Below are 27,164 nucleotides of genomic sequence, written 5' to 3'. Positions count from 1 at the left end.
TTTTGTATTGCCCACCCTATGGGGCTGCTATAGGATGTCCCATGGTGCTGTGCCCTCCAGTGCTATTAATAAGAAAATCTTATTTTTATATTTCATGTAAAATTCCTTTATCCTACAAGGGGATATCTTGGACATAACAACTACGTGCCTTTTTTTCTCAATTTGTTTTTTTTTAGAGGCGCCAGTCATTGATTGCTTCTGACAGAGCTTCAGATACTCCCTGTCAACAGAGCAGCAGCTTCTCTTCCTGTTGACAGGTCGGGACTAGTGGTGTCGTGCTGATTGACAGCAGACTTCTGTGCCTAATTGGGGGAAGCCGGCTGTCAATCTGCAGGACACAACTAGTCCTGTCCTATCTACAGGAAGAGAAGCTGCTGCTCTGACAGGGAGTATCTGAATCTCTGGCAATGACCGGTGCAAGGTACAACAGACAGGTAGTTGGTTCTGTTAGCAAACACATGTCTTTTTTTGTTTTGTTTAATTTAAAGTCCCAGATATCCCCTTTTAAATACTTTGGAGGACACCAATCCTGCATAATATATTTTTGTTTCTATTTTTCCCTTGTCAATTTTAGTTACCCATGGGAATTGTCCTATTTCCTGGGTTCAGGCCATGTTGGTTCCTGGTTGCTAGATTTCTTTGATGCTTTCCTCTCCTAATGCTTTTGGAACAAAAATGAGCTTCCTAGTGTCTGAGGAGAGTGTATAGCCCATCATGCAGAGCCAGCACTTTTTTTTTTATACCTAGTAATGGCCTTCTAGTGGCAGGGCCTATACCATTAGATCTTTTGGTACGTGCAGAAATCCAATTATTTATATGTGTTATTACATCTAGATTTTCCTTGATCTGTAGATTTTAGTTTAGATTTTCTGTAACTTTATTTTTCTATATCAACAGAACAACCTGCTCTTGAAGAAATTAAACATACTACTGTACTTCCATTGCCTGATGCTAAGGAGCCTAGTTCTGTGCCTGCTCAGGCAGTGTTTCAGCCCATCTTGCCACCTGAGCCACCTCCATCTCCTCCCAAGCCAAAATTCAGCGATGAGGTACTAAAAAAAGATAAATGCCATCCTATACTGGTGTTTAAAACAATTTCACACTTGTAGCATTGCAGACCAGACAAAAAATTTGGTCTTTCATAGGCAGCTCTGTTTTCAGAAGAAATCTGCTTGCTTCAAACATACATTTAAAGCCAAGTTCACACAAACCTAAGATTTTTTGGGTCTCTCATGACCACTAATTGCAGACATCAGTCCATCCGGGTGAAACTCCATGCACTTGCAACCAATGAATTTTGGTCGAAATAACACATTTTCATCAACTTTGGCTAATGTGTATAGGTAATTTAACAGACGTTTGTAGCATTGTCTTTTGATGTTTGTGCAGGATGTGGCTCATGTCCTAGAAGAGATTTTGGAGGATGCTTTGAAAGAATTGAGTGCTCCTGTCATCCAAAGTGTGTCAGAATACATCTCAAATGCACTTAGGTATAACCTTATTTTCTCTTTAATGCTTAATAGCATATCTAAGGGTTACAAGTAAAGGAAAATTTAGCAAATTTATTTAGTTGAATAAATTCTTGAAATACATTCTAAATAGAATATAAAATGGTTAAATGTCTGAATGACTGACAAAATATGATCAATAAGAATGTAACTTTTATTTTAGGTGATAGGGCATGCCTTATTATAAGAAGTGCTCTAGAAATACACACCACTCTGCTGTATGATTACACACACGCACAGCTCTGCTGCATACACGCACCTCTGCTGTAGGCATCCTAAACAGATTTTAGTGTATTGCCAGGTATAAAAAAATGTTTTTCTTGAAGCCTTCATTGAGGACACAGGTAACCATGGGTGTATGCTGCTGTTGCTAGGAAGCTGACACTCAACAGCAAAAAATGTAGCTTCTCCTCAGCAGGGTACACCCACCAGCTGGCATAAAGCTGGTCAGTTAGGGAAAAAGCAGTTGGAGAAGCAACAACAAAAAACTATACACAGGCCCAACATAGGCACAAACCATGAAGGGTGCTGTGTCCCCCAATGAAGGCTCCAAGAAAGAGACTTTATGGTGAGTACATTAAATCCTTCTTTATTGGTTCATTGGGGGACACAGGTAACCATGGGATGTCCTAAAGCAGTCCCAAGGGAGGGAACAGAATATCGTGCGCAAACCAGGTCAAGCGACGGACTACTGCCGCTTGCAGCAAATTTCTACCTAGACCAGCATCAGCCGAGGCGTAGGTATGTACCCTGTAGAATTTTGCGAATGTATGAATGGATTACCAGATAGTGGATTTGCAAATCTGGCTTGCAGAGGCCTGGTGGCGAACTACCGAGGAAGTCCCCATCGCGTGGGTAGAGTGACCTCTCATTCCCGGTGGTGGTCGTCTATCCTTAACTCGATATGCCTCCAGTATAGCCCAACTGATCCAGCAGACAATAGCAGACTTGGAGGCAGGGAGTCCTATACGACAACTCTCAGGAATGACAAACAAGGCAGTCGAACGTCGGAAGGATGCTGTCCTTGAGAGGTAGAAGTTTATGGCTCTAAGTAGGTCCAGCTTGTGGAAAGACCTTTCCAAAGGACGGTCAGATAGAATAAGGACACTATCCTTGTTGATATGGAACAGAGAGACTACAATTGGAAGGAATGAAGAAACTGGTCGCAGTACCGTCTTGTCCTTGTGGAGGACGAGGAAAGGAGAGCTGCAAGAAAGAGCTGCTAATTCTGAGACCCATCTAATGGAAGTGATTGCAACCAAGAATTCAACTTTCCAGGAGAGAAGGGAAGACGCAATTTTCTGAATGTGTTCGTAGGAGGGTCCCCGAAGAACGTTCAAAACTTGCTTAAGGTGCCACTCATGCACAAGAGGACGATATGTAGACGCTAGGCAAGAAACTCTCTGAAGGAAGATATTGACGTGGGACGAGAGGCAAAATACCGTTGAAACATTTGAAAGAGTATAGACCTGACCCTTTAAGGTACTAAGATACAAACTGTACTCTAGCGCTGATTGTAAGAACGCCAGGATGGATGGAAGGGAAAAATACAATGGGAGCTGTGTGGCTGTCTTCAAGCCAGTGAAAGAAGGCCTTCTGGTCTGATGATAAATGCATGGCCACAAAACAAGGGACTTTGTGATTCATCCGAGAAGCCATCACATCAACATCGGGAGTGTCTTACCTCTGACAGATCTGTTCAAATATAGAGGGGATGAGGGATTATTCGCCGGAGGAGAGGCCCTGAAAACTTAAGAAGTTGGAGGCCTAGTTGTTCATGCCTGAAATGTGCACCGCTGATACTGCTGCTATGTGCCGCTTGACCCACTCCCAAATCTGAGACCTCTACCATGAAGGCCTCGCTGCATATCCTTCCCTGGTGGTTTATGTATGCCACGGCCGTGGTATTGTCAGATTGAATGCGAGCTTGTCGGCCCGCTAGAAGGTCCTGCCAGTGGAGTAGTTGGATGTAGATGGCTCTGATCTTCATGAGATTATTTGGAAGAGTGACCCTGGACTGTGTGTCGAAGGAAGTCCGCCCCCCCATCCAAGGAGACTGGTGTTTGTTGTGACAACCTGTTAGTGGAGGAATGATCTCCCATGCCGAATGGAGGAGGATATACTCCACCATGCCAATGACCGCCTCACTCGGAGAGGCAGAAGTATGGGGCAATCCAGGGAAGAGATCCTTTTGTCCAAAGCTGACAAGAGCGTCAATTATAGTGGACTTGTATGAAACTGTGCAAAGGGACGGCTTCCATCGTGGCAATCCTCTTCACTAGTACTGTCCTACAAAGTCAAAGAGCGCGTGAAGATGGGCGTCTTGATGGAGTGACTTCCCAGGCCAAGTGCCAAGATCTTCTCTGGGAGAAGGACTCTGGTGCGGGCGGTACCGAACAACATGCCTATTAAAACTAGCTGCTTGGCCTAGATCATAGATGACTTCGTCATGTTGAGTACCCAGCCTATAAGTATTTAGGGTGATGTGAACACTAACACTTTTGCAATATTCTCTGAAGGAGGGGCCCTTGATCAGTAGGTCGTCGAGGTAGATTTCTATCCGTTTAGTGCGAAGAATGGCCCTGACAGCCACTATGAGATTCGTAAACACTCTGGAAGCAGAGGCCAGTCCAAAAGTGAGAGCTGTGAACTGGTCGTGGGCCCGCTGGACCGCAAAGTGGAGAAACCTCTGATGCCCCATGCAAATCGTAATGTGGAGATTGGCATATTGGATGTCGACAGAACAAAAGAATTCCTCTGGTTCAATAGAGGCAATGACCGAGTGGAGGAATTCCATCCTGTAATGATGGAGGCACACCCCCGCCGGTTTAGTAGTTTGTGATCCAGGATCGGGTGGAGTTGAGCCATCCTTCTTCTTTTGGACCACGAAGAGGTTGGAATAGAAACATGAGAAACATTTTTTGAGAGGGAACGGGTACAATGACCCCAGCTTGGAGAAGAGCGGAGATGGCCTGAAAGAATCCGGGGACTTGGGCTAGGGCCTTTGAAAGATGGGACATGAAGAAATGTCTGCACGGGAGAAAAGAAAATTCTATCTTTTAGCCGGTGGTTACTAATGGCTGTCTTCTTCTCATCCGGGACACGTGGCTCTCCATAGTCGACGATGCCTGGGTTGAATCAGAAGACCGAGGCCTGACCTGTGAGCCACTTCTTTTTGCGTAGTGAATGATAGTGGGCGTAGTGAATGATAGTGGGGAAGGGGCGGGTGCGAGACTCCCTGGGTCTCTGCATAAATAGTAACATAGTTACATGTAGGCCCCTTAAAAAATAGTGAGGAAAGAATGGTTGTAGATGACGAGGAAAAAGCTAACATATTAAACACCTTCTTCTCCACGGTATTCACGGTGGAAAATGAAATGCTAGGTGAAATCCCAAGAAACAATGAAAACCCTATATTAAGGGTCACCAATCTAACCCAAGAAGAGGTGCGAAACCGGCTAAATAAGATTAAAATAGATAAATCTCCGGGTCCGGATGGCATACACCCACGAGTACTAAGAGAACTAAGTAATGTAATAGATAAACCATTATTTCTTATTTTTAGGGACTCTATAGCGACAGGGTCTGTTCCGCAGGATTGGCGCATAGCAAATGTGGTGCCAATATTCAAAAAGGGCTCTAAAAGTGAACCTGGAAATTATAGGCCAGTAAGTCTAACCTCTATTGTTGGTAAAATATTTGAAGGGTTTCTGAGGGATGTTATTCTGGATTATCTCAATGAGAATAACTGTTTAACTCCATATCAGCATGGGTTTATGAGAAATCGCTCCTGTCAAACCAATCTAATCAGTTTTTATGAAGAGGTAAGCTATAGGCTGGACCACGGTGAGTCATTGGACGTGGTATATCTCGATTTTTCCAAAGCGTTTGATACCGTGCCGCACAAGAGGTTGGTACACAAAATGAGAATGCTTGGTCTGGGGGAAATTGTGTGTAAATGGGTTAGTAACTGGCTTAGTGATAGAAAGCAGAGGGTGGTTATAAATGGTATAGTCTCTAACTGGGTCGCTGTGACCAGTGGGGTACCGCAGGGGTCAGTATTGGGACCTGTTCTCTTCAACATATTCATTAATGATCTGGTAGAAGGTTTACACAGTAAAATATCGATATTTGCAGATGATACAAAACTATGTAAAGCAGTTAATACAAGAGAAGATAGTATTCTGCTACAGATGGATCTGGATAAGTTGGAAACTTGGGCTGAAAGGTGGCAGATGAGGTTTAACAATGATAAATGTAAGGTTATACACATGGGAAGAAGGAATCAATGTCACCATTACACACTGAATGGGAAACCACTGGGTAAATCTGACAGGGAGAAGGACTTGGGGATCCTAGTTAATGATAAACTTACCTGGAGCAGCCAGTGCCAGGCAGCAGCTGCCAAGGCAAACAGGATCATGGGGTGCATTAAGAGAGGTCTGGATACACATGATGAGAGCATTATACTGCCTCTGTACAAATCCCTAGTTAGACCGCACATGGAGTACTGTGTCCAGTTTTGGGCACCGGTGCTCAGGAAGGATATAATGGAACTAGAGAGAGTACAAAGGAGGGCAACAAAATTAATAAAGGGGATGGGAGAACTACAATACCCAGATAGATTAGCGAAATTAGGATTATTTAGTCTAGAAAAAAGACGACTGAGGGGCGATCTAATAACCATGTATAAGTATATAAGGGGACAATACAAATATCTCGCTGAGGATCTGTTTATACCAAGGAAGGTGACGGGCACAAGGGGGCATTCTTTGCGTCTGGAGGAGAGAAGGTTTTTCCACCAACATAGAAGAGGATTCTTTACTGTTAGGGCAGTGAGAATCTGGAATTGCTTGCCTGAGGAGGTGGTGATGGCGAACTCAGTCGAGGGGTTCAAGAGAGGCCTGGATGTCTTCCTGGAGCAGAACAATATTGTATCATACAATTAGGTTCTGTAGAAGGACGTAGATCTGGGGATTTATTATGATGGAATATAGGCTGAACTGGATGGACAAATGTCTTTTTTCGGCCTTACTAACTATGTTACTATGTTACTATGTTACTATGAACTGTGGCTGGAGCCAGAAACAGAGTGAAGGAGAAGGGGGCAGGGCTAGAAAAAAAGCACAATGAAAGCCCGCTCAGTGAAACCACAATAAGAGCTACCATAGGAGGAGTAAAAGTGCACACGGGAGCGCTCGCGTGCTGATTGGATGGCACGCACGAGAGGGGCCTGTTCCAGTGAAGTGGAGGCCCAGCAAGCCAGGAGTTAAATTTAAACTAGATGGCGGTGCGCCGAAAAGTGTGTGCTGAGGAGATTTGGAGAGCTTTTAGTCTTAATTACATCCACCACCTTGAATGATGGACTGCGAAGAAAAGAGGACCAGGGTCCTGACTAACTCATCAATCCATAGGACAGCATCAGGAGCCCCCAGATGAGGAGGGGGTTCACTGGAATAGGAGTCCTCCTTTCCATATCGTTATGGTGCAGAAGACTGTGTCAACCGAGGGGGGTGGGGTCACTGAAGAGTGACAATGGTCTTCCTCCTGGCACCACTCCGAGGAGAGGGCAGGGGCTGGGGACAGGCAATGACCTACTGCCGCGAACCACCCTGAGACACTCTCGTAAGTGTCAGGGGGTTAGGTCCTGCTTCGCGGACCGGAGAGGGTAAGAGGTGGATGGCATCACACTGTTCTCTCATTTGTTTAGCTGGTAAGTCAGGGTGAGAAATTGCGCCCTATCACCCTGAAGAGAAGAATCTGAAAAACAAAGGGAAAAGATAATAACACACAACAAGGTGATCTAAGGAACAAAATGGATCTGGGATCAGATTCAGGTCTGCCTCCTGCTGACACTAAGCTATAACTGATATGCTTTGTGCCCGTCGGTGAGTGTACCCTGCTGAGGAGGAGCTAGCTTTTTCTTTTTCTTTTTTGCCTAGTGTCAGCCTCCTAGTGACAGCAGCATTACACCCCATTACCTGTCTTCCCAATGAAGCGATAAATGGGTTATTCATGAAAGTATCCTTATTGGTTTAGCATGGCCTTTATTACCTTTACTTTACGCTGATAAATCTGTGCAACTGCCGTCACTAGCTTATCTTCATGCATAATGTAGAAGCTCTATATTAAAGGGGTGTCATAAGATTTTATTCATGAGTAAAGTTGTTTACATGCATTCCTTAGAGGATGGGTCACTTGCCATAAATATGCAAAAAAGCCATATTATTACCTGGTGTAAATGCTGCTGTTCATGAATCTTAATTGTTTTTCATTCCTGTGCCCCTCTGTTCCTGAGATATGGCCTCTATTTCCCCGCTTAGTCAACTGGGCATGGTTCTCATTAGACTTTCATACAGGAAAGTTAATGACCACTCCCACTTGCCTAACAAGAATAGATTTACATACAGATAAGGGGACCAAAGCTCAAAACACACAGATGCAGAAATAAAAGAAAAAACACCATTTTCAGGAGAACAGCGGCATTTCCAGCAGGTAAAAAATATATATATTTATTCAAAGTTATGGATCCTGGTTAATTTCAGATAGTACTACAATGGATATATTGAATTCCTTTCCATTGGCAGGGTTTCTAATAATTATTTGAATAGATATTTTTTTCTCTTACGTTTCTTAAGCGAGTCGTCTATAGTTTCTGATCAGCTGCTGGCAGATCTCGTACTGAATTTTTCTAGAAATGTCGCAGAAGAAGAGATAAAGGCTGAGATAGAAAGAGTGAAAGAGGAAAAACGAAGGAAGGCAGAGGAAGCCAGGTAAGACGTGTTTTTTTTCACGTTGTCCTTATACGATGTGACAGTATTTGAACATTTAAGAAATGACAATATCTGATCTTACAAATTTTACAACAGGAAGATTCAAGAAAGAGAGCGACTCCTTTCTTTGGAGACCCAGTCTCAATGTGTTCGCCTCATAAATGACGTCGTCAGAGAGAATGTCCAGAAAGTATGCAAAAGAGAGCTCCAGTAAGTGCTTTCAGAAATTGTTTTGCCAGAAACCATGCTAAAACTCTTAATTAGTGATGAGCGAATATACTTGTTACTCGAAATTTCCCGAGCACGCTCGGGGGTTCTCCGAGTATTTTTTAGTGCTCGGAGATTTAGTTTTCATCACCGCAACTGAATGATTTACATCTGTTAGCCAGCATAAGTACATGTGGGGGTTTGTTGTGAATTCTGTGGCAGAGCTCCCTCCTATGGTCACAAGTGGTACTTCGGCTGATTCTCTCTGAGCTTCTGTTGGTGGAGGGAAGTGGTACTGCTGCTTCTGAGTTTCCTCCCTCAGGTGATCTGGTGAGGTCGTTAGGTGCTTCTCTACTTAACTCCACCTAATTGTTATGACCCCAATGGCGAGGGTCTCAGAGGAACGTGGAAGTCTGCAAGATACAAAAATCCAGCTCATAGGGCAGTGGTAACTGGGTTGACCATATATCTACTCCTAACGCCAACACTAGAAGTAGCCGGGGGTCATACCTACGTTGATCCTAGATGACTCGCGCCAGCCGGAGAATCTAAATACCCCTAGTAGAGGAAAACAAAGACCTCTCTTGCCTCCAGAGAAAGGGACCCCAAAGCAGGATAGAAGCCCCCCACAAATAATAACGGTGAGGTAAGAGGAAATGACAAACACAGAAATGAACCAGGTTTAGCACAGAGAGGCCCGCTAACTAATAGCAGAATATAGAAAGGTAACTTATATGGTCAACAAAAAACCCTATCAAAAATCCACACTGGAAATTCAAGAACCCCCGAACCGTCTAACGGTCCGGGGGGAGAACACCAGCGCCCTAGAGCTTCCAGCAAAAGTCAGGATACAGATTAGGAACAAGCTGGACAAAAATACAAAACCAAAAACAAATAGCAAAAAGCAAAGTAAATGACTTAGCTGAATAACCGGACCAGGATCAGTAGACAAGAGCACAGCAGATTAGCTCTGATAACTACGTTGCCAGGCATAGAACTGAGTGTCCAGGGAGCTTATAAAGCAACGCCCCTAACTAACGACCCAGGTGCGGATAAAAGGAAAGACAGAAAAACCGGAGTCAAAAAACTAGTAACCACTAGAGGGAGCCAAAAAGCAAATTCACAACAGTACCCCCCCCTTAGTGAGGGGTCACCGAACCCTCACCACGACCACCAGGGCGATCAGGATGAGCGGCATGAAAGGCACGAACTAAATCGGCCGCATGAACATCAGAGGCGACCACCCAGGAATTATCCTCCTGACCATAGCCCTTCCACTTGACCAGGTACTGAAGTCTTCGCCTGGAGAGGCGAGAATCCAAGATCTTCTCCACCACGTACTCCAACTCGCCCTCAACCAACACCGGAGCAGGAGGCTCAGCAGAAGGAACTACAGGCACAACGTACCGCCGCAACAAGGACCTATGAAATACATTGTGAATAGCAAACGACACAGGAAGATCCAGACGAAAAGATACAGGATTAAGGATTTCCAATATCTTGTAAGGACCAATAAAACGAGGTTTAAATTTGGGAGAGGAGACCTTCATAGGAACAAAGCGGGAAGAAAGCCATACCAAATCCCCAACGCGTAGTCGGGGACCCACACCGCGGCGGCGGTTGGCAAAGCGCTGAGCCCTCTCCTGTGACAACTTCAAGTTGTCCACCACATGATTCCAGATCCGCTGCAACCTATCCACCACAGAATCCACCCCAGGACAGTCAGAAGACTCCACATGACCTGAAGAAAAGCGAGGATGGAAACCAGAGTTGCAGAAAAAAGGCGAAACCAAGGTGGCGGAACTAGCCCGATTATTAAGGGCAAACTCAGCCAACGGCAAGAATGTCACCCAATCGTCCTGATCAGCAGAGACAAAACACCTCAAATAAGCCTCCAAAGTCTGATTGGTTCGCTCCGTCTGTCCATTAGTCTGAGGATGGAAAGCAGAGGAAAACGACAAATCAATGCCCATCCTACTACAAAAGGATCGCCAGAACCTGGAAACGAACTGGGATCCTCTATCTGACACAATATTCTCAGGGATGCCGTGCAAACGAACCACGTTCTGGAAAAACACAGGAACCAGATCGGAAGAGGAAGGCAGCTTAGGCAAAGGAACCAAATGGACCATCTTGGAGAAGCGATCACATATCACCCAGATAACAGACATGCCCTGAGATAGCGGAAGATCAGAAATGAAATCCATGGAGATATGTGTCCAAGGTCTCTTCGGGACAGGCAAGGGCAAGAGCAACCCGCTGGCACGAGAACAGCAAGGCTTAGCTCTAGCACAAGTCCCACAGGACTGCACAAATGACCGCACATCCCTTGACAAAGAAGGCCACCAAAAGGACCTGGCCACCAGATCTCTGGTGCCAAAAATTCCCGGGTGACCTGCCAACACCGAGGAATGAACCTCGGAAATGACTCTGCTGGTCCACTTATCCGGAACAAACAGTCTGTCAGGTGGACAAGACTCAGGCCTATCAGCTTGAAATCTCTGCAACACACGTCGCAGATCCGGAGAAATAGCTGATAAGATAACTCCATCCTTAAGAATACCAACAGGATCAGCGACTCCAGGAGCATCAGGCACAAAGCTCCTAGAAAGAGCATCGGCCTTCACATTCTTTGAACCTGGTAAATACGAGACAACAAAATCAAAGCGGGAGAAAAACAATGACCAGCGGGCCTGTCTCGGATTAAGGCGTTTAGCAGACTCGAGATACATCAGATTTTTGTGATCAGTCAAGACCACCACACGATGCTTAGCACCCTCGAGCCAATGACGCCACTCCTCAAATGCCCACTTCATGGCCAACAACTCCCGATTGCCCACATCATAATTTCGCTCGGCAGGCGAAAACTTCCTAGAGAAAAAGGCACAAGGTTTCATAACAGAGCAACCAGGGCCTCTCTGCGACAAAACGGCCCCTGCTCCAATCTCCGAAGCATCCACCTCAACCTGAAAGGGAAGTGAGACATCGGGCTGGCACAAAACAGGCGCCGAAGTAAACCGGCGTTTCAACTCCTGGAAAGCCTCCACGGCAGCAGGAGCCCAGTTAGCTACATCGGAGCCCTTCTTGGTCATATCCGTCAAAGGTTTCACAACGCTAGAAAAATTAGCGATAAAACGACGGTAGAAGTTAGCGAAACCCAAGAACTTCTGAAGACTCTTAACTGACGAGGGCTGAGTCCAATCAAGAATAGCTCGGACCTTGACCGGGTCCATCTCCACAGCAGAAGGGGAAAAAATAAACCCCAAAAAGGGAACCTTCTGTACACCAAAGAGACACTTTGAGCCTTTGACAAACAAAGAATTTTCACGCAAAATTTTAAAGACCAACCTGACCTGCTCCACATGCGAGTCCCAATCATCAGAAAAAACCAAAATATCATCCAGATAAACGATCAAAAATTTATCCAGATACTTCCGGAAAATGTCATGCATAAAGGACTGAAAAACTGAAGGTGCATTGGAGAGCCCAAAAGGCATCACCAAGTACTCAAAATGACCTTCGGGCGTATTGAATGCGGTTTTCCATTCATCACCTTGCTTAATGCGCACAAGGTTGTACGCACCACGAAGGTCTATCTTGGTGAACCACTTGGCACCTTTAATTCGGGCAAACAAGTCAGACAACAGCGGCAGAGGATACTGAAATTTGACAGTGATCTTATTTAAAAGCCGATAATCAATACAAGGCCTCAAAGATCCGTCCTTTTTAGCCACAAAAAAGAATCCTGCACCAAGAGGGGAAGAAGACGGACGAATATGTCCTTTCTCCAAAGACTCCTTGATATACGAACGCATAGCGGTATGTTCAGGTACCGACAGATTAAAGAGTCTTCCCTTAGGAAATTTACTGCCTGGAATCAAATCTATAGCACAGTCACAGTCCCTATGAGGAGGCAATGCACTGGACCTGGACTCGCTAAAGACATCCTGATAATCAGACAAATACTCCGGAACTTCCGAAGGCGTAGAAGAAGCAATAGACACAGGCAGGATATCCCCATGAATACCACGACAGCCCCAACTAGAAACTGACATAGCCTTCCAGTCCAGGACGGGATTATGGGTCTGTAACCATGGCAGCCCTAAAACAACCAAATCATGCATTTTATGTAAAACAAGAAAACGTATCACCTCGCGGTGTTCAGGAGTCATGCACATGGTAACCTGTGTCCAATACTGCGGTTTATTTGCTGCCAATGGCGTAGCATCAATACCCCTAAGAGGAATAGGATTTTCTAATGGTTCAAGAGTAAAACCACAGCGCTTAGCAAATGACAGATCCATAAGACTCAGGGCAGCACCTGAATCTACAAACGCCATGACAGGATAAGACGACAGTGAGCAAATCAAAGTTACAGACAGAATAAATTTAGGTTGCAAATTTCCAGCGGTGACCGGACCAACAACCTTAGCTATACGTTTAGAGCATGCTGAGATAACATGTGTAGAATCACCACAGTAGTAGCACAAGCCATTCCGGCGTCTATGAATTTTCCGCTCATTTCTGGTCAGGATTCTATCACATTGCATTAAATCAGGTGTCTGTTCAGACAACACCATGAGGGAATTTGCGGTCTTGCGCTCCCGCAATCGCCGGTCAATTTGAATAGCCAGTGCCATAGCATCATTCAGACCTGTGGGAATGGGAAAACCCACCATAACATCTTTAATGGCATCAGAAAGACCATTTCTAAAATTAGCGGCCAGTGCACACTCGTTCCAATGTGTCAGCACGGACCATTTCCGAAATTTTTGGCAATACACTTCAGCCTCGTCCTGCCCCTGAGACATAGCCAGCAGGGCCTTTTCTGCCTGAATCTCAAGATTGGGTTCCTCATAAAGTAAACCGAGCGCCAGAAAAAACGCATCAATATCAGCCAATGCCGGATCTCCTGGCGCCAGCGAAAAAGCCCAATCTTGAGGGTCACCCCGTAAGAACGAAATAACAATTTTTACTTGCTGAGCGGAGTCTCCAGATGAACAGGGTCTCAGGGACAAAAACAATTTACAATTATTCTTGAAATTCCTAAACTTAAACCTGTCTCCGGAAAACAGTTCAGGAATCGGTATCTTAGGTTCTGACCCAGGACTTCTGATAACATAATCTTGTATGCCCTGCACACGAGTAGCCAGCTGGTCCACACTTGTAATCAAGGTCTGGACATTCATGTCTGCAGCAAGCATAAGCCACTCTGAGGTAAAGGGGATGAAGAAAAAAAAAAAAAAAATGAGAGAGGAGAAAAAAAAAAACTCAGAATCTTCTTTCTTATAATCCCTCTTTTGCAATGCATTAATAAACATTTAATATAGGCCTGGCAAACTGTTATGACCCCAATGGCGAGGGTCTCAGAGGAACGTGGAAGTCTGCAAGATACAAAAATCCAGCTCATAGGGCAGTGGTAACTGGGTTGACCATATATCTACTCCTAACGCCAACACTAGAAGTAGCCGGGGGTCATACCTACGTTGATCCTAGATGACTCGCGCCAGCCGGAGAATCTAAATACCCCTAGTAGAGGAAAACAAAGACCTCTCTTGCCTCCAGAGAAAGGGACCCCAAAGCAGGATAGAAGCCCCCCACAAATAATAACGGTGAGGTAAGAGGAAATGACAAACACAGAAATGAACCAGGTTTAGCACAGAGAGGCCCGCTAACTAATAGCAGAATATAGAAAGGTAACTTATATGGTCAACAAAAAACCCTATCAAAAATCCACACTGGAAATTCAAGAACCCCCGAACCGTCTAACGGTCCGGGGGGAGAACACCAGCGCCCTAGAGCTTCCAGCAAAAGTCAGGATACAGATTAGGAACAAGCTGGACAAAAATACAAAACCAAAAACAAATAGCAAAAAGCAAAGTAAATGACTTAGCTGAATAACCGGACCAGGATCAGTAGACAAGAGCACAGCAGATTAGCTCTGATAACTACGTTGCCAGGCATAGAACTGAGTGTCCAGGGAGCTTATAAAGCAACGCCCCTAACTAACGACCCAGGTGCGGATAAAAGGAAAGACAGAAAAACCGGAGTCAAAAAACTAGTAACCACTAGAGGGAGCCAAAAAGCAAATTCACAACACTAATGCTTTGATCCTGGCTTCCTGTCAATGTTCCAGTGTTGGACTTGCTTTTCCCTGGATCATTCCTGTGGCCTGCTGCTCTGCATAGCTAAGTTCTTCTTTGCTATTTGTTTGCTATTTTTTCTGTCCAGCTTGTCTAATTTTTTGCTGGAAGCTCTGGGACGCAAAGGGTGTACCTCCGTGCAGTTAGTTCGGTACGGAGGGTCTTTTTGCCCCCTTTGCATGGTTTTCTTTAGGGTTTTGTGTAGACCGCAAAGTTACCTTTTCTATCCTCGCTCTGTTAAGAAAGTCAGGCCTCACTTTGCTGAATCTATTTCATCTCTACGTTTGTCTTTTCATCTTAACTCACAGTCATTATATGTGGGGGGCTGCCTTTTCCTTTGGGGTATTTCTCTGAGGCAAGGTAGGCTTATTTTCTATCTTCAGGCTAGTTAGTTTCTCAGGCTGTGCCGAGTTGCATAGGCAGAGTTAGGCGCAATCCACGGCTGCCTCTAGTGTTGTTTGGAGAGGATTAGGGATTGCGGTCTGCAGAGTTCCCACGTCTCAGAGCTCGTTCTATGATTTTGGGTTATTGTCAGATCACTGTATGTGCTCTGACCGCTATGTCCATTGTGGTACTGAATTGCCTTTCATAACAGTACAGGAAGCCGAAAGTACTAATGATTCTCAATAGAGGGAAAAAAGAAGTTCTGAGACCATTTTTTTTTCTTTGCACTGTGTTTTGCCTTTTTTTTCCCCTAGACATTTGGGTGGTTCAGTACACAGGTGTAGCGATGGACATTAGAAGTCTGTCTTCATCTGTGGATCAGCTCTCGGCAAGAGTACAAAAGATTCAAGACACTATTGATCAGAAATCTATGTTAGAACCAAGAATTCCTATTCCTGATTTGTTTTTTGGAGATAGAACTAAGTTTCTGAGTTTCAAAAGTAATTGTAAATTATTTCTGGCCTTGAAACCTCGCTCCTCTGGTGATCCAGTTCAACAGGTTTTGATTGTTATTTCTTTTTTGCGCGGCGACCCTCAGGACTAGGCATTTTCTCTTGCGCCAGGAGATCCTGCATTGAGTAATATCGATGCGTTTTTCCTGGCGCTCGGATTGCTGTACGATGAACCTAATTCAGTGGATCAGGCAGAGAAAAATTTGCTGGCTCTTTGTCAGGGTCAGGATGAGATAGAGGTATATTGTCAGAAATTTAGAAAGTGGTCCGTGCTCACTCAATGGAATGAATCTGCGCTGGCAGCTATGTTCAGAAAGGGTCTCTCTGAAGCCCTTAAGGATGTCATGGTGGGATTTCCTATGCCTGCTGGTTTGAATGAGTCTATGTCTTTGGCCATTCAGATCGGTCGACGCTTGCGTGAGCGTAAATCTGTGCACCATTTGGCGGTATTACCTGAGCTTAAACCTGAGCCTATGCAGTGCGATAGGACTTTGACCAGAGTTGAACGGCAAGAACACAAACGTCTGAATGGGCTGTGTTTCTACTGTGGTGATTCCACTCATGCTATCTCTGATTGTCCTAAGCGCACTAAGCGGTTCGCTAGGTCTGCCACCATTGGTACGGTACAGTCAAAATTTCTTCTGTCTGTTACCTTGATCTGCTCTTTGTCATCGTATTCTGTCATGGCATTTGTGGATTCAGGCGCTGCCCTGAATTTGATGGACTTGGAGTATGCTAAGCGTTGTGGGTTTCTCTTAGAGCCCTTGCAGTGTCCTATACCATTGAGAGGAATTGATGCTACGCCTTTGGCCAAGAATAAGCCTCAATACTGGACCCAGCTGACCATGTGCATGGCTCATGCACATCAGGAGGTTATTCGCTTTCTGGTGTTGCATAATCTGCATGATGTGGTCGTGTTGGGGTTGCCATGGCTACAAGCCCATAATCCAGTATTAGATTGGAAATCCATGTCGGTGTCCAGCTGGGGTTGTCAGGGGGTACATGGTGATGTTCCATTTCTGTCAATTTCGTTATCCACCCCTTCTGAGGTTCCAGAGTTCTTGTCTGATTACCGGGATGTATTTGATGAGCCCAAGTCCGATGCCCTACCTCCGCATAGGGATTGTGATTGTGCTATCAATTTGATTCCTGGTAGTAAATTCCCAAAAGGTCGACTGTTTAATTTATCCATGCCTGAGCACACCGCTATGCGCAGTTATGTGAAGGAATCCCTGGAGAAGGGGCATATTCACCCGTCATCGTCACCATTAGGAGCAGGGTTCTTTTTTGTAGCCAAGAAGGATGGTTAGCTGAGACCTTGTATAATAGATTACCGCCTTCTAAATAAGATCACGGTTAAATTTCAGTACCCCTTGCCATTGTTATCTGATTTGTTTGCTCGGATTAAGGGGGCTAGTTGGTTCACCAAGATAGATCTTCGTGGTGCGTATAATCTGGTGCGTATCAGGCGAGGAGATGAATGGAAAACTGCATTTAATACGCCCGAGGGTCATTTTGAGTATCTAGTGATGCCATTCGGACTTGCCAATGCTCCATCAGTGTTTCAGTCCTTTATGCATGACATCTTCCGAGAGTACCTGGATAAATTCCTGATTGTGTACTTGGATGACATTTTGATCTTCTCGGATGATTGGGAGTCTCATGTGAAGCAGGTCAGAACAGTTTTTCAGGTCCTGCGTGCTAAGTCTTTGTTTGTGAAGGGATCAAAGTGTCTCTTTGGTGTGCAGAAGGTTTCATTTTTGGGGTTCATCTTTTCCCCTTCTACTATCGAGATGGATCCTGTTAAGGTCCAAGCCATCCATGATTGGACTCAGCCGACATCTCTGAAAAGTCTGCAAAAGTTCCTGGGCTTTGCTAATTTTTATCGTCGCTTCATCTGCAATTTTTCTAGTATTGCCAAACCATTGACCGATTTGACCAAGAAGGGTGCTGATTTGGTCAATTGGTCTTCTGCTGCTGTGGAAGCTTTTCAAGAGTTGAAGCGTCGTTTTTCTTCTGCCCCTGTGTTGTGTCAACCAGATGTTTCTCTTCCGTTCCAGGTCGAGGTTGATGCTTTTGAGATTGGAGCAGGGGCTGTTTTGTCGCAGAGAGGTTCTGATTGTTCAGTGATGAAACCATGCGCTTTTTTTTCCAGGAAGTTTTCGCCTGCTGAGCGAAATTATGATGTGGGCAACAGAGAGTTGCTGGCCATGAAGTGGGCATTCGAGGAGTGGCGTCATTGGCTTGAAGGAGCTAAGCATCGCGTGGTGGTATTGACTGATCATAAGAACTTGACTTATCTTGAGTCTGCTAAGCAGTTGAATCCTAGACAGGCTCGTTGGTCGCTGTTTTTTTCCCCTTTTTGACTTTGTGATTTCGTACCTTCCGGGCTCTAAAAATGTGAAGGCGGATGCTCTGTCTAGGAGTTTTGTGCCCGACTCTCCGGGTTTGTCTGAGCCGGCGGGTATCCTCAAGGAAGGAGTAATTGTGTCTGCCATCTCCCCTGATTTGCGGCGGGTGCTGCAAAAATTTCAGGCTAATAAACCTGATCGTTGTCCAGCGGAGAGACTGTTTGTCCCTGATAAGTGGACCAATAAAGTTATCTCTGAGGTTCATTGTTCGGTGTTGGCTGGTCATCCTGGAATCTTTGGTACCAGAGAGTTAGTGGCTACATCCTTTTGGTGGCCGTCTCTGTCGCGGGATGTGCGTACTTTTGTGCAGTCCTGTGGGATTTGTGCTCGGGCTAAGCCCTGCTGTTCTCGTGCCAGTGGGTTGCTTTTGCCCTTGCCGGTCCCGAAGAGGCCTTGGACACATATCTCTATGGATTTTATTTCTGATCTTCCCGTTTCTCAAAAGATGTCAGTCATTTGGGTGGTCTGTGATCGCTTTTCTAAGATGGTCCATCTGGTACCCTTGTCTAAATTGCCTTCCTCCTCTGATTTGGTGCCATTGTTCTTCCAGCATGTGGTTCGTTTACATGGCATTCCAGAGAATATCGTTTCTGACAGAGGTTCCCAGTTTGTTTCAAGGTTTTGGCGAGCCTTTTGTGGTAGGATGGGCATTGACTTGTCTTTTTCCTCGGCTTTCCATCCTCAGACTAATGGCCAGACCGAACGAACCAATCAGACCTTGGAAACATATCTGAGATGCTTTGTTTCTGCCGATCAGGATGACTGGGTGTCCTTTTTGCCTTTGGCTGAGTTCGCCCTTAATTAATAATCGGGCCAGCTCGGCTACCTTGGTTTCGCCATTTTTCTGCAATTCTGGGTTCCATCCTCGTTTCTCTTCAGGACAGGTTGAGTCTTCGGACTGTCCTGGTGTGGATACTGTGGTGAACAGGTTGCAGCAGATTTGGACTTATGTAGTGGACAATTTGACCTTGTCCCAGGAGAAGGCTCAACGTTTCGCTAATCGCAGACGCCGTGTGTGTCCCCGACTTCGTGTTGGGGATCTGGTTTGGTTATCTTCTCGTCATATTCCTATGAAGGTTTCCTCTCCTAAATTTAAACCTCGTTTTATTGGTCCGTATAGGATTTCTGAGGTTCTTAACCCCTTAGTGACAGAGCCAATTTGGTATTTAATGACCAGGCCAATTTTTGCAATTCTGACCACTGTCACTTTATGAGGTTATAACTCTGGAACGCTTCAACGGATCCCGCTGATTCTGAGATTGTTTTTTCGTGACATATTGTACTTCATGTTAGTGGTAACATTTCTTCGATATTACTTGCGATTATTTATGAAAAAAACGGAAATATGGCGAAAATTTTTAAAATTTTGCAATTTTCAAACTTTGTATTTTTATGCCCTTAAATCAGAGAGATATGTCATAAAAAATAGTTAATAAATAACATTTCCCACATGTCTACTTTACATCAGCACAATTTTGGAAACAAAATTTTTTTTTGTTAGGGAGTTATAAGGGTTAAAAGTTGACCAGCAATTTCTCATTTTTACAACACCATTTTTTTTTAGGGACCACATCACATTTGAAGTCATTTTGAGGGGTCTATATGATAGAAAATAATGAAGTGTGACACCATTCTAAAAACTACACCCCTCAAGGTTCTCAAAACCACATTCAAGAAGTTTATTAACCCTTTACGTGCTTCACAGGAACTGAAACAATGTGGAAGGAAAAAATGAACATTTAACTTTTTTTTGCAAACATCTTAATTCAGAACCATTTTTTTTATTTTCACAAGTGTAAAAACAGAAATGTAACCATAAATTTTGTTATGCAATTTCTCCTGAATACGCCAATACCCCATATGTGGGGGTAAACCACTGTTAGGGCGCACCGCAGAACTTAGAAGTGAAGGATTGCCGTTTGACTTTTTCAATGCAGAATTGGCTGGAATTGAGATCGGACACCATGTCACATTTAGAGAGCCCCTGATTTACCTAAACAGTGGAAACTCCCCACAAGTGACACCATTTTGGAAACTAGACCCCTTAAGGAACTTATCTAGATGTGTGGTGAGCACTTTGAACCCCCAAGTGCTTCACAGAAGTTTATAACGTAGAGCCGTGAAAATAAAAAATCGCTTTTGTTTACACAAAAATGATCTTTTTGCCCACAAATTTTTATTTTCACAAGGGTAACAGGAGAAATTAGACCACAAAAGTTGTTGTGCAATTTCTCCTGAGTACGTCGATACCCAATATGTGGGGGTAAACCACTGTTTGGGCGCACCGCAGAGCTTGGAAGAGAAAGAGTGCCGTTTTACTTTTTCAATGTAGAATTGGCTGGAATTGAGATCGGACGCCATGTCGCGTTTGGAGAGCCCCTGATGTGCCTAAACAGTAGAAATCCCCCACAAGTGACCCCATTTTGGAAACTAGACCCCCCATGGAACTTATCTAGATGTCTCGTGAGAACCTTGAATGCCCAAGTGCTTCACAGAAGTTTATAATGCAGAGCCGTGAAAATAAAAAATATTTTTTTTTTCCACAAAAAAGATTTTTTAGCCACCAAATTTTTATTTTCACAAGGGTAACAGGAGAAATTGGACTGCAATAGTTGTTGTCCAATTTATCCCGAGTACGCTGATGCGCCATATGTGGCGGTAAACCACTGTTTGGGCGCACGGCAGAGCTCGGAAGGGAAGGAGCGCCTTTTTGGAATGCAGACTTTGATAGAATGGTCTGTGGGCATTATGTTGCGATTGCAGAGCCCCTGATGTACCTAAACTGTAGTAACCCCCAACAAGTGACCCCATTTTGGAAACTAGACCCCCCAAGGAACTTATCTAGATGTGTGGTGAGAACTTTGAATGCCCAAGTGCTTCACAGAAGTTTAGAATGCAGAGTCGTGAAAATAAAAAATATTTTTTTTTTCACAAAAAAGATTTTGTAGCCCCCAAGTTTTTATTTTCACAAGGGTAACAAGAGAAATTGGACCCCAGAAGTTGTTGTCCAATTTATCCCGAGTACGCTGATGCCCCATATGTGGGGGTAACCCACTGTTTGGGCGCACGGCAGAGCTCAGAAGGGAGGGAGCACCATTTGACTTTTTGAGCGCAAAATTGGCTGTCGTGTTTGGAGACCCCCTGATGTACCTAAACAGTGGAAACCCCCCAATTCTAGCTCCAACCCTAACCCCAACACACCCCTAACCCTAATCCCAACCTCATCCATAATCCTAATCACTAACCTTAACCATAATCACAACCCTTACCCCAAAACAACCCTAATGTCAACCCTAACCATAACCCTAATCAAAACCCTAAATCCAACACACCCCTAATCCTAATCTCAACCCTAACCTCAAACCTAACCCTAATCCCAATACACCCCTAATCACAACCCTAACCTTAACCCTAATCCCAAACCTAACCCTAATCCCAAGCGTAACCCTAATGCCAACCCTAACCCTAATACGAACCCTAATCCAAACCCTAACCCTAATCCCAGCTCTAACCCTAACTTTAGCCCCAACCCTAGCCCTAACTTTAGCCCCAACCCTAACCGTAGCCCTAGGGCTACTTTCACACTTGCGTCGTTTGGCATTCCGTCGCAATCCGTCGTTTTGGACAAGAAACGGATCCTGCAAATGTGCCCGCAGGATGCGTTTTTTGCCCATAGACTTGTATTGCCGACGGATCGTGACGGATGGCCACACGTCGCGTCCGTCGTGCACTGGATCAGTTGTGTTTTGGCGGAGCGTCAGCACAAAAAAACGTTCAATGAAACGTTTTTTGTACGTCGCATCCGCCATTTCTGACCGCGCATGCGTGGCCGTAACTCCGCCCCCTCCTCCCCAGGACATAGATTGGGCAGCGGATGTGTTGAAAAACTACAGCTGCTGCCCACGTTGTGCACAATTTTCACAACGTGCGTCGGTATGTCGGGCCGACGCATTGCGACGGCCCCGTACCGACGTAAGTGTGAAAGAAGCCTAACCCTAAGTTTAGCCCCAACCCTAACCCTAAATTTAGCCCCAACCCTAACCCTAAATTTAGCCCCAACCCTAGCCCTACCCCTAACCTAACCCTACCCCTAACCTAACCCTACCCCTAACCCTACCCCTAACCCTACCCCTAACCCTAACCTAACCCTACCCCTACCCCTAACCTAACCCTACCCCTAACCTAACCCTAACCTAACCCTACCCCTAACCCTACCCCTAATTTTAGCCCCAACTGCTGTTCTCCTGCCGGCCGGCAGATGGAGACAGATGGCGGGCGCACTGGGCATGCGTCCGCCATGTTCTGCTGCCGGCGGCCAGGAGGAGCAGCAAGAGGATCCAGGGACCTAGGTGAGTATGCTAGGGTCCCCGAATCCCCCTATTTCTCTGTCCTCTGATGTGCGATCACATCAGAGGACAGAGAATTACACTTTACTTTTTTTTTTTTTTTTGCGGTCGCCGGTAAACAGTTTATTACCGGCGATCGCAAAACAGGGGTCGGTAATACCGACCCCGATCGTGCTCTTTGGGGTCTCGGCTACCCCCGGCAGCCGAGACCCCAAAGATTCTCCCGGTGCTGGCCGGCGGGCGCACTGCGCATGCGCCCGCCATTTTGAAGATGGCGGCGCCCACCGGGAGACACGAGGAGCATCGGGGGAGCTAGGTGAGTATTGGGGGGCCACCTGGGACCCCTTTTCTCTGTCCTCCGATGTGCGATCACATCGGAGGACAGAGAAATTAAAAAGAGATCGCTTTTTTTTTTTTTTTTGCGATCGCCGGTAAACGGTTAATTACCGGCGATCGCAAATGCGGAGTGGGTTAAAAAACCCCCGAATCATGTTCTCTGGGGTCTCGGCTACCCTCGGCAGCCGAGACCCCGGAGAAAATCGGCCTCTGGGGGGCGCTATGGACTTTTTCCACAGCGCCGTTAATTAACGGCGCTGTGGTTTAAGTACCCTTAGCGGCCGCCGTTCAAAGGCGTATCGGCGGTCGCTAAGGTGTTAATCCTGTGTCTTTTCGTCTGACCCTTCCAGATTCTTTTTCCATACATAACGTATTCCATAGGTCATTGTTGCGGAGATACGTGGCACCTATGGTTCCATCTGTTGATCCTCCTGCCCCGGTTTTGGTGGAGGGGGAATTGGAGTATATTGTGGAGAAGATTTTGGATTCTCGTGTTTCTAGACGGAAACTCCAGTATCTGGTTAAATGGAAGGGTTATGCTCAGGAAGATAATTCCTGGGTTTTTGCCTCTGATGTCCATGCTCCCGATCTTGTTCGTGCCTTTCATGTGGCTCATCCTGGTCGGCCTGGGGGCTCTGGTGAGGGTTCGGTGACCCCTCCTCAAGGGGGGGGGTACTGATGTGAATTCTGTGGCAGAGCTCCCTCCTGTGGTCACAAGTGGTACTTCGGCTGATTCTCTCTGTGAGCTTCTGTTGGTGGAGGGAAGTGGTACTGCTGCTTCTGAGTTTCCTTCCTCAGGTGATCTGGTGAGGTCGTTAGGTGCTTCTCTACTTAACTCCACCTAATGCTTTGATCCTGGCTTCCTGTCAATGTTCCAGTGTTGGACTTGCTTTTCCCTGGATCATTCCTATGGCCTGCTGCTCTGCATAGCTAAGTTCTTCTTTGCTATTTGTTTGCTATTTTTTCTGTCCAGCTTGTCTAATTTTTTGCTGGAAGCTCTGGGACGCAAAGGGTGTACCTCCGTGCCGTTAGTTCGGTACGGAGGGTCTTTTTGCCCCCTTTGCGTGGTTTTCTTTAGGGTTTTGTGTAGACCGCAAAGTTACCTTTTCTATCCTCGATCTGTTAAGAAAGTCGGGCCTCACTTTGCTGAATCTATTTCATCTCTACGTTTGTCTTTTCATCTTAACTCACAGTCATTATATGTGGGGGGCTGCCTTTTCCTTTGGGGTATTTCTCTGAGGCAAGGTAGGCTTATTTTCTATCTTCAGGCTAGTTAGTTTCTCAGGCTGTGCCGAGTTGCATAGGCAGAGTTAGGCGCAATCCACGGCTGCCTCTAGTGTTGTTTGGAGAGGATTAGGGATTGCGGTCTGCAGAGTTCCCACGTCTCAGAGCTCGTTCTATGATTTTGGGTTATTGTCAGATCACTGTATGTGCTCTGACCGCTATGTCCATTGTGGTACTGAATTGCCTTTCATAACAGGGGTTGCCTGGTTGCTAGGGAATCCCCACATGTACTTATGCTGGCTAACAGATGTAAATCATTCAGCTGCGGTGAGGAAAACTAAATCTCCGAGCACTAAAACAGTACTCGGAGGACCCCCAAGTGTGCTCGGGAAATCTCGAGTAACGAGTATATTCGCTCATCACTACTCTTAATACATGCCCCTGATACAAATTGTGTGCTTGCTAATGTTTAAAAACCCTAATTTTAGACTAACAAAAAGAAAAAAGCGAGTTTAAATGCAGGATGAAAAGTATCTCTGTGGGGTATTTTTTTTGTTTATGATCCTTTATTTCTACCTTTAGTTTACATCACTTAAAGGGGTTGTCTTATGCTCCTAAATGGGTATAATTGTTTGAAAAAAAAACAAGAAACTCTGCCGTTTACCCCTCATTAAAAAAAAATCAGTCCTTCTGAAAAACAGAGATTTTTAATTTTATAGTGTACAGCTGGTTGCATAGGTTCCTGCCACCTTGCAGTTTTTGATTGGTTATCTAGGCAAGGAGTGTGTGGCACAAGCTGGCTCTATGCTTTACAGCTTGCAAGATGTTCTCTGAAGCTGTTGAGATCTGTGGATCTAACCAGGCTCTGTCCCCCTGCACTTCTCTGCTGCAGATGCAAAGCTGCCTCTAATTACAGCCTGGACGACGGCAAAAATCAAACCATCAGCGTGACCATGTCGCTGGTCCACACGATCAGTCTTCAGGGGCGTGCATGCTCCCATCAAAGTAGGAGTGATGCACTCCGGAAATTTTTTTTAGACAACCCATTTAAGGCCCTATACACACATTTATTATTGTTACTATTATTATTAGCCAAACTAACCATTATCAGCAGGGTCGGTCAATCTAAATCTTCTTCCCTCTTTGACTATATTTTCTTTGCTTCAGGAAAGCTGTCCAACTCGATCACAACGATCGCATTGTACGCTGCTCTCAGCTTGTCTGTGACCAGCATGTTCGGCAATTTGTGGATGAGGAGATCTTCCACACAGCTGGAGAAACCCTTTATGAGATGCAATGTTGCAGCAAATATATTCAGAGGTTAGTTGGGTCTTTTTCATTTGCAAAGCTAATTTGCATACTTTTGTAATATCTCACTAGTAATGTCATCCTGTGTTTCCAGATGGCGGGAAGTTTTAGCTGCACGCAAGAAATTAAGACGACAAATGCGCGCTTTTCCAGCAGCACCTGGGTCTGTGGGCCGTGATGGTAATCTGAAAGCTTTGATTCCCAGTGCGGATACCCACGATGTACAGAATTTGTCTAAAGGAATTGTTAACTTGGGTCATGCTGGAAGATTAAGCGTTTCCTTTACAAGGTGGGCTCGTTGGTCTTTTAGTGCTCCCCCCCCACACACACACATTTTGACATAACCATTAGACTTTGTGCATAATGATCAGTGAAATTGTAGAAAACTCCTTCTGGTTACACATTCGATTACAGTATATACAGATGCTTAATTTATTTTATATATCTTTTATTTTACATTTTTATAAAACTATTGAATTTTCTTCTTCACTCCAGGTGTCAACAAGTCAGGGAACAGATATTTCATCAGATGAAGGTCCAGCACTATTTCCAAGAACTACAACGGTTGGTATATAACTTCAACAAACTAAGAGTAACCGTCGTTTCAGTTAAAATAATTGTGCACCATGTGATGAAAGTTTTTAATAATGTGTCTTACTGTGGAAAAAAATTGTTCCATAGAAAACTAAGAAATTGGAAAAAATAATTCGATCTATTATGCCGTGTTCAATGCACATGTTTTGCTGCAGCCTGCCGGAGTGAACAGGCTATTACACGACCATTGGTACATTTTTACCAAATGGTGGTCGTTTATTGCCACCAGTCCGTCCATGTAAACAGGCCCTCAGACTGCAGGGGAACTGATGGGCGCCCGTACTAATGCCTGGGTCGGGAATTTAATAGCCGCTTTCAGTGATTGACAGCAGCATTTGAGAAGTTAATGGTTGCGTTTGGCGGTAGTGCTGATTGCAGCTGTCAAACCGATGCCAGCCATGTAACATAGCCGGCGTCTGCATTGGGTGGAGCAGACTCCCCTCCTTGATATAATAGTATGTCCTAAAGCATTAAGGAGGTTGAGACCTTTTTCTGGAGTATGGTGTGTGAAATAGCTGAAAAAATAAAAAAAGTATAGAAAAGAAAAAAAAATCCTTGCTTCTAGCTCGCTCGCTCCTGTCAAAATGAAAGATGTCCAATATCTAATAATAATTTCTTAGGAAACTTAGTTTCAAATATTTTGTAGCGGTCCTTTATGGTTGTAAAATTGTAAAAAAAAAAAAAAATAAATTAGACATGTATCTCCTATTTTTCTTTTTCTTTATATTTCCCCTCTGTATCCACAAAAGAAAAATAAATAAGAAATATAAAAATAACATAAAAATTAAGCAAAGCTCCATGTATTGCATAAAAAGCAAACATTTTAGAGTCGTTAAAAGCACATATACAAAAAGAAAAAAAACGAAAATGTGTCTGGTCATGAACGGGAGCAAATGGCCCAGTCCTGAACTAATTAACAATGCTTCTTCTCATAGTACATAATGTAATCCTGCATGATATAATCTGTATGATGCAAAATACCGTGCCTGCATGAAATGAGATCCCGTTAGTCCTGTAAGTGCAAACGTGTCTCATGGAGAGAACGGCAAGTCAGGGCTCTGTCATAGCTGGTGACGGTGCGACCCACAAGATGGCTTAGGCTTTTTTCACACTTCCGTCTTCCAAATCTGCACAGGATCCGTCAAGACGTTGAAATGACGGATCCTGTGCAGATTGTGGAAAACGTGTGCACTTGGCCCGTCTTTCTGATGGACCCATCGAGGTTTTCTGCACCTGTTGTGTATGCGTCTTCTCAAAAATCGACGGATTGTGACGGGAGCTGAAAGACGGAAGTGTGAAGGAGGCCTTAGGGGAAGCTTGTCAAAAACAAAGGTATATGGTGGGACAGCGATGTGCGAGCTTCTCGGTGATGTTGGGAATGAAGTAATACAATCCTAGCTGTAGCAATCACAGGATCT

General features: G+C 44.9%; 1 protein-coding gene across 2 annotated transcripts in view; it reads left to right on the top strand.

Moving 5' to 3' along the window:
• MCM3AP (minichromosome maintenance complex component 3 associated protein) overlaps positions 1-27,164 on the top strand; it is a 110,117-nt gene that overhangs the window by 55,217 nt on the left and 27,736 nt on the right. For both annotated transcript variants that reach the window (XM_069733263.1, XM_069733264.1), the window contains 7 exons: positions 898-1,049; positions 1,390-1,490; positions 8,147-8,281; positions 8,378-8,491; positions 25,012-25,164; positions 25,247-25,441; positions 25,648-25,716. In XM_069733263.1, the coding sequence (XP_069589364.1) occupies positions 898-1,049; positions 1,390-1,490; positions 8,147-8,281; positions 8,378-8,491; positions 25,012-25,164; positions 25,247-25,441; positions 25,648-25,716 (919 nt within the window). The remainder of the gene's footprint in view (positions 1-897; positions 1,050-1,389; positions 1,491-8,146; positions 8,282-8,377; positions 8,492-25,011; positions 25,165-25,246; positions 25,442-25,647; positions 25,717-27,164) is intronic.

This window comes from Ranitomeya imitator, chromosome 7 (genome assembly GCF_032444005.1).
Source record: "Ranitomeya imitator isolate aRanImi1 chromosome 7, aRanImi1.pri, whole genome shotgun sequence".
Lineage (NCBI taxonomy): Eukaryota > Metazoa > Chordata > Amphibia > Anura > Dendrobatidae > Ranitomeya > Ranitomeya imitator.
This window is presented reverse-complemented; position numbering and strand designations above follow the sequence as displayed.